At 38.4% G+C, this 13529-nt stretch overlaps 1 protein-coding gene across 3 annotated transcripts; it reads left to right on the top strand.

The window, feature by feature from the left end:
• The first annotated feature begins 539 nt into the window (after positions 1–539).
• On the top strand, positions 540–5926 carry LOC147475207 (interactor of constitutive active ROPs 2, chloroplastic-like). 3 transcript variants are annotated; one of them, XM_086584287.1, is made up of 4 exons: positions 540–684; positions 1178–1284; positions 3136–3301; positions 4014–5926. In XM_086584287.1, the coding sequence occupies exons 2-4, from the start codon at positions 1265–1267 to the stop codon at positions 5685–5687; spliced, it is 1860 nt and encodes a 619-aa protein (XP_086440413.1). In that variant the 5' UTR covers positions 540–684; positions 1178–1264; the 3' UTR covers positions 5688–5926. The 3 variants fall into 3 exon arrangements, with proteins under 3 accessions (XP_086440413.1, XP_086440414.1, XP_086440415.1); XM_086584288.1 differs by lacking the exon at positions 540–684 and adding an exon at positions 1037–1055; XM_086584289.1 differs by lacking the exons at positions 540–684; positions 1178–1284 and adding an exon at positions 1296–1403.
• Positions 5927–13529: the final 7603 nt, after the last annotated feature.

Consider the following 13529-nt stretch of genomic DNA (forward strand, 5'->3'; position numbering starts at 1 on the left):
CAAAATGGGCGAACACAAGAAAATTTGGACTTTAAGCAGTTTACGCTTCATTTTATCGAGTGAGCGGAGCGAACGATCTTGGCAGAAAGGGGTTATGCGGACAAAAACCAAGTTGGTTGGTTTCTGTCTGTTTGTCCTCATCTTTTCTGTTATTTCTCTTCGTCGCTCTCTCTCTCTCTCTCTCTCCACGCACTCTAAATCTCCCCTCCTCCCTCTCCCTCTCCCTCTCCCTCTCCGCTCACACCCCACTACTTAGCAGTATACTAGTATAAGATTTAGGCCCGTGAAATCCACTGGCATTGGGCTGAAATGTCTCAAGTGATAATAATGTTCATTGTTGCCTTGTTGGAAAGGGCAAGACTGTACAACACAACGGCATGTCTAACATTTTACTTGACCAAATTCTTAGATCAGCTTTCCATGCCCCAAATTTAGGCTAATTGATTATGCATTCACATTATTAGTCTTTGCTTTGTCCCCAATTTTCTCTGGCCCTCTCTTTCAATATATAAACACTTGGTCTTGGAGTGTACTGAAGTACTGGAGTGAAAGTCTACTACAGTCTTTATACATTTTCTTTTTTATACCTACTCTACCTGAAAAACAAAGAAGCAAGAGCTCAAAAGAGGCAACAAGTTCTACCAGCAAAACTTCGTTTAATGGTCTGAAACAGTAATGCAAAAGGTAAGTAACTTTCTTTCCTCTTTCATTCTTTTGTTCGGAACTATACACTGCCTGTTACTGATCATGAGGTCATTTTGGGTACTCTAGCTTTGTACATACCACCTTCCATGTCCACCTTCGTAATAGTCTTTGAATATCTTACTTAAAGCAAAAGGTTAAAAACATGTTTTATTTTAATTACTTAATGTACAAGTACTATTATATATTTGATAGAAAAAGAAAAAACAGAAGATTCTGGTCTTTGGAATTTTCTTGTCACTATGGTTTGTTTGCTGGTAGTTTGATGCTAGTGGAGTTAGTTAAGTTTATATATGAGTACGAGTTCCTTTGAAGGGAAGCGATTGTTTTGTTACGTTGTATATTGATGACAAGTACCTTTCATCATCACATTTGTCATCACCCATCCTTATTTTTATTCATGTACACCCATACATTGTATTTATGAGCTTCTCTCTCTTTCTCTCTCAACTTGTGGCTTCTCTGATTGTTGCAGGTCTTGTGGGGCATGGATACTTGAGATTCTGAGAACATTTTTTTTTCGCCCCCCTCATTTTACCTCAACTACTACTGGAGTTAAAATATGCAGACACCAAAATCAAGGTGAGTGAGTTCTAAACTTTTTTTTTGTTTCCAAACTTTACTGTGCTTTCTCTTTAAATGGTTTTTTTGTAGAAAATTGTATGAAAGTTTAAGGACATTTGTTGTGCTTGAAGAAATGGGTATGTATACTATCATATTAAGTGTAATGCATCTCTTTTGCGCTATGATCTTTACTTCTGTGTATATATTGATCAGTACTACTTATATGTAAGCACATTATTATTTGGATTTTGATTTTTTTTTTATGAGAGTTTTTGAGTGCCACTAAGTGAAAACGAGGAAACTATCGTTTTGTTAGGCACTCAGCTGGTATGAGATCAAACGCTTCCTTAGTTTTTGCACTATGCACCTTAATCTTCGTGTATCTTCAAATTGTTAAGTGGACTCTGTTTTGCCCTGTAATTCTTAGTTGTTGAACATAGGTATAAAACCATCATGATGTGAATATTTATAATGTGGATATTAAATAGGTTAAGATGACCTACCAGATAAGAAAGAGCAGCAGATGGATGCAATTGTAATCGATGATGTTGGGAATTTTTAGATTGGGGCTGCATTTTCAAATGTTTTATACTCTATAGGAAGTGTGGCTTTTCCAAGTATGTTCTGTCAGAACTGACATAATATCTAGCCCGATAGTTCGGGTTATGGAAAGACCTGAGAGAAACCCACCGGTTTGTTGTGCTTTAGGAGCTTACTTGGATAAGTTGTCTGGATATGATGAAGTGTTGTGTAGGGGTGGTGATGACACACCAGTAAAGTACAAGTTGGTGCCACTTTTATTGTTGTCCATGTTTTAGTCTAGTGGCATATATATTAAGCGACAACTCTTGGTGAAAGGCTGAACGCCTCTAGCCGGCCTTCTAACAGTTTGTCTCTTTAAAAAGGTGCCCAGCTGTTTGGAGTATCCAACACTCATCAAATGGTGTCTATGATGGTTAACAGTTTGCGATGAGCAGATGTGTCCACAGTACACCAATTCTTCTCCGACTGTCATCACAGTATCACACATTCATCAAATGACCAACACATTTTGGCGATGATCATTTTGACACATTATTTGGACAATTGCCTCTCTTTCTTGCACCTTTTGTCTCTCACGTATAATACAGAGAGCTAAGTATTTAGCTTCATCAGTGTTTTGTGTTAGTGCTTCCTGGCTGAGTCAGATTGTACACATGTTGACTAGGGCTTCATTGTATCCCGACAATTTTCTCAAGACACATCCCGCACTCGCGGTTTATTCCTCAAGTTGAGAAAACTTGCCTGAAAGAAACATGATTTACGTGCCTTGAAGTCATTATTCGAGTTTTTCTCTCTCTCTCTTACTTCGTCAATTCATCGTTTGCAATCACAAAACTCAACTACATCATTCTTCTATTTTTTTATTTTTTATTTCTATTTCTCTTCCGTTCCTCCGAATTCCGAACTAAATTCATAGTAATGTGATTGTATTATGGTTGGCCGTGTGCAACTGGATACAGTTAGCTACTTGTTTACTGGACATAATTGTTGGACGCCTTCATTGCCACATTTTTGCTTAAAAACAAACAAATCTATTGAATGATTAAAAAGAATTCACTCTGGCCAGTTTACCTCAAGATATGGGTCCTAAATGCGGCTTTTGTTCTCCAATTCTAACCTATAAGGTAAACTGGCCAATTTTGCAAATTAACGGCTGAATTAATTTCCCTCTCTATATATCTCTCTCTTCAAAACGAAGGAGTATTCTGTATATTATTGGTATGTTCTTCATCGCATTATGCATGTTATGTTCTCTTTGTTTTTTTCGCAATTGTTATGACGTATCTTTTCTTAAGCCAATTTTTCTTTCACTTTCTTTTGAAGCAGAAGTGGGACTCTAGAGGTGCCTAAGAGGTCATCTCCTATGACAGCTCAAAATGCTCGCCAACTTAAGATGACTGGACTAGAATTTGATCCACCGGTGGGCAGGACGCTAAAAGAGAGAAGCCCTAAAGTCATAGTACGTAGGTCACCAAGGAGCCCTGTGTCCGAGGTACTCCATCCATCTCTCGGTCTGAAACAATAGTACTGCGAACAATATACTAAAGTGTGTCTAGTATTACTACGTAGCTGAATCTAACTGTAGGAAGTCAAGTCAGTGATGGTTATACAGATCAAGAAGATTAAGAATTAAGTGTGGGTTGATGGCTATAACTGCTGCGGGATCTGGGAAGATCGCCTTCCTTGGAGCACTGTCTCTTCCTGTTCATTTTCATATACCAACAAAAATTCAGGCTCCAACTAGTAATAAGTAAATGATTGCAGCGCATTGTTTTATTGATTCTATTAAAGTATGGGGTTTGAGGAGCTACAAAGTGGGTATTATTAACTCCAAGTTCAAACGAAGCACAGCCGTGATTTGACCGTATGTAGCCTCCTCCTTGTAACATAGCTACAAAGTGGATCTATAGTCACTCCATGTTCAAATGAAGCACAGGCGAAACTTTACCCTATGTATCCTCCTCTTTATGTGGGGCAAGTTTCAGGTGATGTCGCGATGTCATATCAATTTCAGAAACTTTTGGTCTGAGTTTCCTCTCCTTTTGCTTTTTCCCTTTTTGTCGCCAATACCTTGGGTCTTTCTCCGATTGTTTTAGGACTTGAAATTTTTACTGAATTTTCTATATTAGTCCTTTTCTAAAATGTTTCACCGCCTCAGCAGTTACTTCTAATACATATTCCTGTTTTTCTCTTCCATTTTTAAGGTGCAGAAGAAGCGCCCAGGCAGAATGTCTGAATTGGAATCTCAACTTGCTCAGCTACAGGAGGATCTAAAGAAAGCAAAAGACCAGCTAGGACTGTCCGAGTCATGGAAAAGACACGCACAACAGGAGGCCGACGAGGCTAAAAGGCAACTCATTGGCATGAAAGCAAAACTTGAAGAATCCGAGCACCAGCTTTTTGAACTATCTGCATCAGATGATGCTCGAATCCAAGAGTTACGTAAGATCTCTCAAGAGCGTGATAGGGCATGGGAGTCGGAACTTGATGCTGTGAGGAACCAATACTCGGTTGACTCTGCCACTGTGGTCTCTGCCATGAATGAGATACAGAGGCTAAAGCTGCAACTTGAGATGGTCGCCGAGTTGGAGGCTACGCAGACCAAGCATGCAGAAGCTGCACTTGCCGAACTTCAAATCTTGAAACAAGAGCATGACGAAACTCTTTCTCTTGTTGATGACATTAAACTTCAGCTTCGGGACTGCATAGAATCTGAAGATCGGGCTAAAACATTGGCTAGAGAAATTCTACTGCAACTAGAAGCCACCAAGACAAATGTAGAGACGTTGCAGTGTAATGACCATGAGGCAATTAAAGCTTATAGCTATGCAGTCTCAGAGTTGCAGCAGTCTGGAGAGGAAGTGATTTCACTTGAGGAACTGCTGTGCAAACTTAAGCAAGATCTGGTTCATGCAGGAAGTAACCGTTTAGAAGATCTCTCGCAAAATAATAAAATTCCACATGAGATTGGTGAAATTGGGGTACTTGAGGAAGTGAATCTACTTAAAGCAGAGCTAGAGTCTACTAAGCTAGAGGTTAAGAGAGTAAAATCTGCATTAGAAATTGCTGAGATCAAATACCAAGAAGAACAGATTCGAAGTACAATGCATATACGAAGTGCCTATGAACTAGCGGAACAAAGGAAGTCTGAGTCAACTTTGAGAGAAGCTGAATTCAACATTGCATTGAAGAAAACCAAAGACGATATGGACGAGTTGAAGACAAAGTTAAGGGACAGGGAGATTGAATCTGAAGGCATTTTGCAAGAAAATAAGGAGCTTTGTCAGAAGATTGAGAAAAGCCTTCCATCCGAAAGAGCGTCTGATCTGGAAATGGAGGTGGAGAAGTTGAAGGCCAACGTTGGGGAGTTGAAGGCAGACTTGATGGATAAGGAAACAGAGTTGCAGTGTATATCAGAGGAAAACGAAATGCTCAAATCAGAAATCAAAGATAAGGAGATTGAACAAACCAAAAGTAACATCGAAGATATCATCGAGGGAAATGCAGACCAAGAAGCTCTGATGAGGCTTGCTAATGGGAATGGGGAGGCCGATAAGATTAGTAAGCGGGAAGCTTGGATTATTGAGCAGCTAGAAGCAGCACAAGCTACAAATAAGAAAATGGAAGTGGAGTTAAGCAGGGTAAAAGTACAGGCAGATCAATGGAGGAAGGCAGCTGAGGCAGCAGCTGCTATTCTTTCTACAGAAGATAATGAGAAAATTGTGGAGAGATCAGCAGCCTTAGACACCAGGTACGATCTATTTACTGGCAAGATGGGTTCGCCTTTTCCAGAAGGCATGGATGATGAATTACTTAAGAAAAAAAATAACAATGTGCTGAAGAAAATAGGAGATCTGTGGAAGAAAGGGCCAAAATAGATGGGCAACATGCGAGGGTGACAACCATTCCCTACTTTGTTTCTTTTACGTTCTTCTTTAAGTATATATATATCTTTTACTTTTGTATAGGTAAGAATGAAATCTTTGTCATCTAAACTGTGGTTTTATAAGTTTTCGGCTGTTGACCAATTGTTGCATGTATAAATCTGGTGCTGCAATTTTATTGTGTCATTTCATTGACTTTAATATCAGTACAGTGATCAAATTTACTCACGAAATGTTGTCTCACAATTGGAAGTTCTCATTTATAGCATAAATGTTTTTTTTTTTTATTATTATTTTTTATATGTAGTAAACTCATTTCTGACCATCTACAATCAAGAGGATGGGTTAAGTACTACAGTACACAAAGTTGCCAAGTAACTAGTCGTGCTTATTGTCTCTCTAAAGTCTAAAACAATGTGTAACCGGAACCGCTCCAGTCGAATTTCTTCTCTTATAGCTTCAACGAAATTTATAAACAGCATGGATGGAGATGCTTTTCTACCATTATGACGACGTTAACTCAGGTTGTCCTTGAGTTTTCAATGGCCCTGTGTAAACAGCAAAATGTGGCCTTCTTTTAGTCTTCCATCAACACAAAATATGAATCATCAAAATATTTCCCTCATTGCATTTTTTGCTACAAAATCATCAATAAAACTTTCAAAGTTAATTTTCTTTAAAAATTCATTTTCAATAGATATTAACGTTAGCCCATTTAGTCTTTATTGTGACATAATTGATCTAAGATATGATTTCAATAATTTTAATTTTGAAAAACTTCTTTCTGCAGACACAATAGTAACGGGAAAGTCAACAAAATTCTATAAGCTATGCATGCATTAGGAAAAAAATCGTGTCATTTCAAGAAATCATCAAGTATACCAATGGCTTTATTTTTATCTTTTGGTAACACCTCTCTTAAGACTCTTAGTTCTCCATATAAGTCTTTCCCATCAAGATCAGAAGAGTTTTCATGTTTTAGAACAGTTTCAATACGATTACAACTAACATGCTTCCAAATGATTATCATCTAGTGAATTTAAATGAGTGAATTTAACTTATATGATCTAAACAAAAAACCAAAAATATCCTCATATGCTTTTAGTTGCTCAAATCTTTTATCTAATGAACTAATAACTTGATCTACAATAAAATAGAAATATTGATTTCTAAATGAGTCTTATACTAATTGCATGGACTCCTCATTGGTATTCTCATCAAAATGTCTCTTTCTACAAATTTGACGTTTCACTTGAAACACGGGACCAATATAATTTCCATTTCAATAACAATATCTTTAGCAGTTATTATGGCTTGTGTGAGACCAGTTTATGTAGAGAAAAAATGTGTTTTTTTTTCTCTCGTGTAAAGTACCAGCCCTCTCTTTGTCAAACGAAACAAGATTACTTTAAGCACGCAGCTCCCACCGTTTTCAACACGAATTCGACTGTTTTCGAAAGTTTTCAGAAATAGTATAAATATAAGTTTTTTCTGTAAAAACTCTTAGTGAGTTGAGTATTCATTCTTTGTGAGTGAATTGAGAGTTCTTGTAATCTGTTACTCTGGACATCTAGTAAAACTTGGAACTCGCCAGTGTGGACGTAGGCAAATTGCCGAACCACGATATATCCTTGTCTTGTGGTTGGTTCTCTTTTGCATTATTATCTTTACTTTATATGCTTGTTAAATTGTTAATGAGAAGCGTTGGGATAGTACTTGGAGGGTGTTAAAGTCTTGTCTAGAGAGAAGGATAAATCCTTGTGTAGGGTTAATCTATTTGTTGTGGATAACGTTGTTTCCGTATTGATTTATCCACAACAGTTTCTCTATACTTTTTAAAATATATAATCAACTATTTTACTTCATCAATAACCATATCTATTTGCATGTCTTCAAATTGGAAGGTTTTGCTAATTGTATTAATGGTAGACAATATCTCATACCAAATAATCATGCATACAAGAACTCAAAATTCCCAATTCCATGTTTAGCTAAAGAATCAGCTTCACTCCTTATTTTAGAATCATTATGGTCAGTTTCAGCTAGCTGAAGTAAAGCTTCTCTTATTTAGGAGCTTGATATCTAATTGCTTTAATTAACACTATCACCACGACTTTCCCAACGGGTAGCCAATGCTGACTTAAGAAGTTAAGAGTAAACTCTTTCAAATTCTCTTCCAAAATTTGCCATTGCTTTGTAGATTGTGAAAACAATGTATAAATTTGTTGTACAATCCTAAAAAAATCTTTTGTTTTACAACAACAATTAGCCATATCACAAAGTGTTAAATTAAGACTATGACAACCACAAGGAGTATAAAATGCTTTAGGGTTAATATGTAGTAATTTTGTTTTTGTACATTTTGGTGTTTCTCTTTCATATTATACCCATTATCATATCCTTAACCTCGTACATCATCAATATTAAGATTAAGAATTTTAAGTTCATTTTGCAATTCTAAAAAAAGTCCCTACCCAGATGTATCATTCACTACCATAAATTCTACAAAGTACTCATCTATTATACTCTTATAGGACAAGTCGAAACATCCATACATCTCTGTATCAAAAGTCATTTGTTCTTGGTGACTGTAAAGGTTATGATTCGTTTAACCTTACAAATGTAGGCAATTTGGGGGAGAAAGGGTTGGTAGATTGGATTTGATCGAGTTCGTGTGGACGAACTGCATACGTATTAAGCTCTCTCTGGGTGAACTTGAATCAGGTTAGACGTAGTTCCTCATCCTCTTTATATATGCAAGGTGCCCGCGCCTCTTGCTCTCTCGTGTCAGGTCATCAGATCCAGGTCTTCAGGTTACTCCCGAGCCATGATGGCGAGTTAAGGACATTTATTGTAAAGCGTGCCTAAAGTTTCGGTCTTGATGGTTGTAATAAAGACATATGTTATGAGCCATTGTGGAACGAGAGGATTGAGCGCTATGGAGGTCGCTTCTGGGCGAGATCGTTTACTTAACTCGAGTCACTTCAAAGTGAGCTCACAGGACGAGTACGTCAGATTCGTTGGTGGTGACATTGCTCTGGGCGCAAGTTGAATAGGTTGCTTGCCTGAGTCGAGTCACTATGAAGCAAGCTTTGAGAATGAGGATACGAGGTCGGTTGGTAGTTCTGTATATGCTGGACACGTGTGTGATATTCATTGGATGTGAATATTACTCCTTCACACAACCCCATCTCAGTAGGGGTCGCTTTTTGCAGAGGAACAACCTGCTGAGAGAGAACGATAGCACGTGTTTAGCACATGTGAGGATGGGAACGGTTGTGTGTAGAAATAGCAACCGGCTCGTTTTGTGGAATTTGAAAAGACGCTACATAAAGGTACGTGTCAGTCTAGGGTTTTAGTGTAATCATGATGTGGCTTGGGAGCTGAAAGGTTTTTTCTTGAACAAAACCGCATCTAGAGAATTGGAGAGCCACCGTTTTCTCATTTTTCAGAACTTGCGAAAGGTTTAGAGTATCCAAGTTAGTCTCTCTGCCATTGTCGTTTTCTTTTCTTGCTTTGAAGGGTCTTTGTTTGTAGTTTTGTTTAGGTCGTTGTGTTGTAACAAAAGAGAGAGAGAGAGAGAGAGAGAAAGTGAAACATGTCTGACTCAGATGACACCCATTCTAACGAAGTAATAGAGGAGTCATTAGGGTTTAGGAGTGAGGAGGAGGTGGTAAAATCTAATTCTGTAATTGCTATAGCGAGTAGTTCTGGTCGTGATGAGATTTCTGTTTCAAGTGGGTTGCCCCCTAGGATTGTAGATAGAAACGCTATAAATAGTTTTGTAGAGTGAAGGGAAGCTTGTGGTATAACGGTCAGCGAACTGGCTATTTACGACCTGAGCTCTGTAGAGAACATTTTTAGTATGGAGTTCGTTCCTAGAGATTATGGAGTTGTGGTTTATGAGGGACAGCTGAGGGCTGGGATGAGGTTACCGTTCTCTAGGTTAACCTGTGATTTTTTGAATTTTTGTGAGAAAGCGCCCTGCCAGTTCGATGGCAATATGTGGCATTTGTTAAGGGTATTTGATCTGTTGAATGAGAGTGGTAAGTACCGTATTAAGATCGCTGATATCGTGGAGCACTTTGCTGTGAAGCGGTCTAGGGCCAATAATTTTAGTTTACAGACACTGACCAAGAAGTCAACCGTCCTGGATGGGGTTAGTAATGAACCCTAGGAGAAGTGGCCGTTACTGGTGGTTGGAAGTTATTGTGCCCCTGGGTTTAGTTTTGAGACTAAGGTTTGTAATTTTGCTGGTATGTTTTTGTTTCCTTTGTTGTATTATTGAAAAATAGGTGCTATATTAACCTGACTTTTGAATTGGTTGCCTTTCAGAGGTCGTTATCATAAGGCGTAGTAAGCGTGGAGTGATTGAGAAGTTCGCTAACCTTAGTCGAGCTTAGAAACAAACAAGGCTGCCCGAAGTAGCAAACTACTTTGTGGAGAGGGGAGGTCGGGAGATACAGCTGAAGAGAAGGAACCAAAAGAAGCGAGCTCGTGGTCAGCTCCACTGGAGAGGACGAGGGAGGGCTCTCCTTTGGACCTAGAGGAGATCGGGTTCGTGCCTCGCCGGCTAAGCAGCCTCGCTAAGTGGAAGGTAGATGCACCTGATCCTAGGCCCATCAAGGTAGCTAGGATCGCGGACCGCTCTGCTGGGAGTGGATCTGGTGCTTTGCCCGAGCGAACTTGGGGTAAGGGGGTGAGGTGTTTGATAAGAGCCCAAAACTGTAGTTTTAACCCTTTAACAATAATACTTTTAGACCAATTATGCGAGTAATAAATAAGAGTTAATGTTGATTACGTGCTTTTATGTATTTCAGGCATTGAAGTCAATTATGTGCAGAAATGTGCAACTTTGGCGAGATAAATGAGCAAGGGTTGGTTGCTAAGAAGTTCTGTGATTAAAGGCCAAGATTCAAGGAGAAAAAGTCTTTGTAAAGCCCGATCAAAAGCTGAAAAGTCAAAGTCAACGCTGGCAGAAACAACACACAAAGTCAGTAGAACTTCCGAAGACTGTATCTTTGGACTCAGGCCTCAGAATTGGACGTACCTTATGTCAAAACGACCGGCTCGGAAAGAGCTTTCCAATGGTCTAAACATTGACCCAATTAGAAGACCAAAAGTGGACAAAAATCCTATTGAAATCAAAGCCAGCTGAAAATGGCCCTGTGGACTGAAGAAATTGGGTTTTGAGCTCGATTTTCCGGCCCAAAACATGGATCCTCAACCCATGCACGAAAATGTAGATCTGGTCTCCTCTATTTCCACACACAAGACTTAGCTCTTAAGTATCAATTAGGTTAGGATAGAAAGTAGCCATTAAAGCTTAGTTCTAGATCTAGTTTTTCAATTAATTAATTAGTTGTTATTCTTGTTTTTAATTTTAGTATTGAATGATTGTTATTTAGTTGTTAGATCAATAAAATATTTAGTTCTTGATAATCTAATTTCGTTTTCCATTAATCATTAGTTCAATTCTTTGATTTACTTATTTGTCATTATTAGTTTAAATCAATTATTGCATGAGTAGTTTCCATTTGAGTTTAAATAAGCAAAGCTCCAATCTTTGTATAATGTCTAGTTTTAATTCATATGGAAATGATAGTTTGATGAATCAAGGCTAAACCTCCATTAGAGGGGTCTGATGAAAACTTGATTGTGTAGTGTAGAATCGTTGTAAGAGTCTATTCCACTCTAGAAGGTCGTTGATTCGCCATGAGAATGGGTGGACTTCCTCACATGCTAGTTATGAATTAATAGAGATGCCATGTATAATTAGGGATTAGAACGACCAATTCTTACCGTAAGAACGTAAGAATTGGATTACAACAATCTATCCTAGTTCTTAAGTTGGATTCAAGGTGGATTCAATTCCCCCTAATTCTTATTCTAGATTCAAACTTTAGTATTCCATAGCATTTTGTAGTTGAATCATTATAATCCCAGTATCTTGTTAGTATAAATTGCATTGTAGTATAATTCGTAAAACTCTCATTGACTTTGGTAGGATTGATAGTCGTAGGAAACTTGAATGCTAAAGAACTAGGAGTGGAACGAATCTTCTATTCCAACTCTACTTCAATAGTATCGAAAGTAGAAAATTTTTATAAGAACTGTTACGATAAAAGTTTTAGTTTTACTTCCATTTAGATTTTATCATTTATTCGGAGTAGAATTATATTCAATTCTATTGTTTTATCAAATGGTCGCGGCTGCCATCTTAGTTCCCTTTAGTATTGTTTTCTTTAGAATTGTTAGTTTTCCAAAGTCCCATAACCCACCCACCCTTGTTTGATTCTCACTGTGGTTGTCCATTTTAGCACTGAAAATTTTCCTCGCAGAATTACACGGAGCGCAACCCACACCCTGGGCAAGCTAAATTTGAGCGCCACCCGCGCCAAGCGCTTGGAACTCCACCTTTTAGCTGAGCGCGACCCGCGCCCTGCCAAGGCAAAACAAGAGTGCCCCCTACGCTGAAGCGCTTGGACCTTGAGTTTTTCCCTGAGCGCGACCCGTGCCCTGGGCAAGCTAAATTGTAGCCCTACCCGCGCCCAAACGCCTGGAACTCTAGCTTGACATGAGCGCTACCCGCGCCCTACTGAGGCCTATCCTGAGTGTGACCTGTGCCCTCTGCTGAAACTGCCCGATTTCCACAAGTTTGTTTCAAACTTCCATTTCTTCAAGGTTTTTAGTGTTCTAACTTGTTATAAACACTGAGATCACGCACACAAGACGCTATTCAAACGCGTAGCAAGGAGGCATTTAGGTACTCTTTCTTCCACTCCTCGCCTCTTCTGTCAGAGGAGTTTAATTCTATTATAATCAGGTTTCTTTTTCGTAAACGTCAACGCACATGCCTATCTAAAAATTTATAGTTAGAGTTTCGTTTGCATATTAATTGTCTTAAAATATATTCTTTAAAACTAATATGGCATATCAATATGTAGATGAACAATCATGTAATTATTATGTAAACCCTTCACCATGTTCATGCTGCGGTAATCCTTACCATTGGGCTTCTCATTTCCCATCATACCAAGAGTTTGGACCTACTATAGAATATAATAATAATTATGAGCCTCAATTTTCAAATTTTCATAGTAACCAATACAATCAAGAGTTTTCTAGTCATCCAAACTATACATGGAGTCAACCTAACCCAGCCCAATATGAAATCAACCAGAGTTACTCAAATGCCAATAACTATAACTATCAAACACTGTACCAACCAGAACCATACCACCAAACTTCCCCTCCGCTAACAACATTTGATAAAATAATGGCCCAAAACAAAATAATACTTCAGAACCTAGAGCGGACAAGATTGATGCTAACCTCACCTACGCCAGACCTTTCCACCATGCCAGAAATCACCCACCCATCTAGCTCGCCCACCCTTCCTGACCAAATTTCCCAACAAATAGCCAACAATGGAAAACGTTTAGAGAACAAAATGCAGAAACCCAAACTATGCTTCAGAATCTAGCTAAAATGATTTTCATGATCCCCTCACCTAACACAGAACTTTCAACCTTGCCAGAGATCGACACACAAGATGAACCATTAACTTCCCATGACCCTCCCATTAACCATTATATTAACTCCACACACAACCTAGATGAGGAAATTCTTGAAGACAACTCTGTAGGACTTGTTTCGGATGACCATGATGCCATTGAGAAAACTTATATTATTTTAGAGGACGAGAGTGAGGAAATAGAAATCAACAATTCTAATCTAAGGCATGAACAAGGTAATATGCAGGAATTAAAGGAAGTAACATCTTTAGAGCAATGTGAATCTAAATTTAGTTTGGCAGCTAAGGAAATAACAATG

Source organism: Coptis chinensis, chromosome 9, assembly GCF_015680905.1.
Source record: "Coptis chinensis isolate HL-2020 chromosome 9, ASM1568090v1, whole genome shotgun sequence".
Taxonomy (NCBI): domain Eukaryota; kingdom Viridiplantae; phylum Streptophyta; class Magnoliopsida; order Ranunculales; family Ranunculaceae; genus Coptis; species Coptis chinensis.

Coding starts and splice junctions, on each gene's coding strand:
- LOC147475207 (XM_086584287.1), top strand. CDS start 1,265: ATGCAGACACCAAAATCAAG. Junction 1,285..3,135: donor ATGCAGACACCAAAATCAAG/GTGAGTGAGTTC, acceptor CTTTTGAAGCAG/AAGTGGGACTCTAGAGGTGC. Junction 3,302..4,013: donor CAAGGAGCCCTGTGTCCGAG/GTACTCCATCCA, acceptor TCCATTTTTAAG/GTGCAGAAGAAGCGCCCAGG.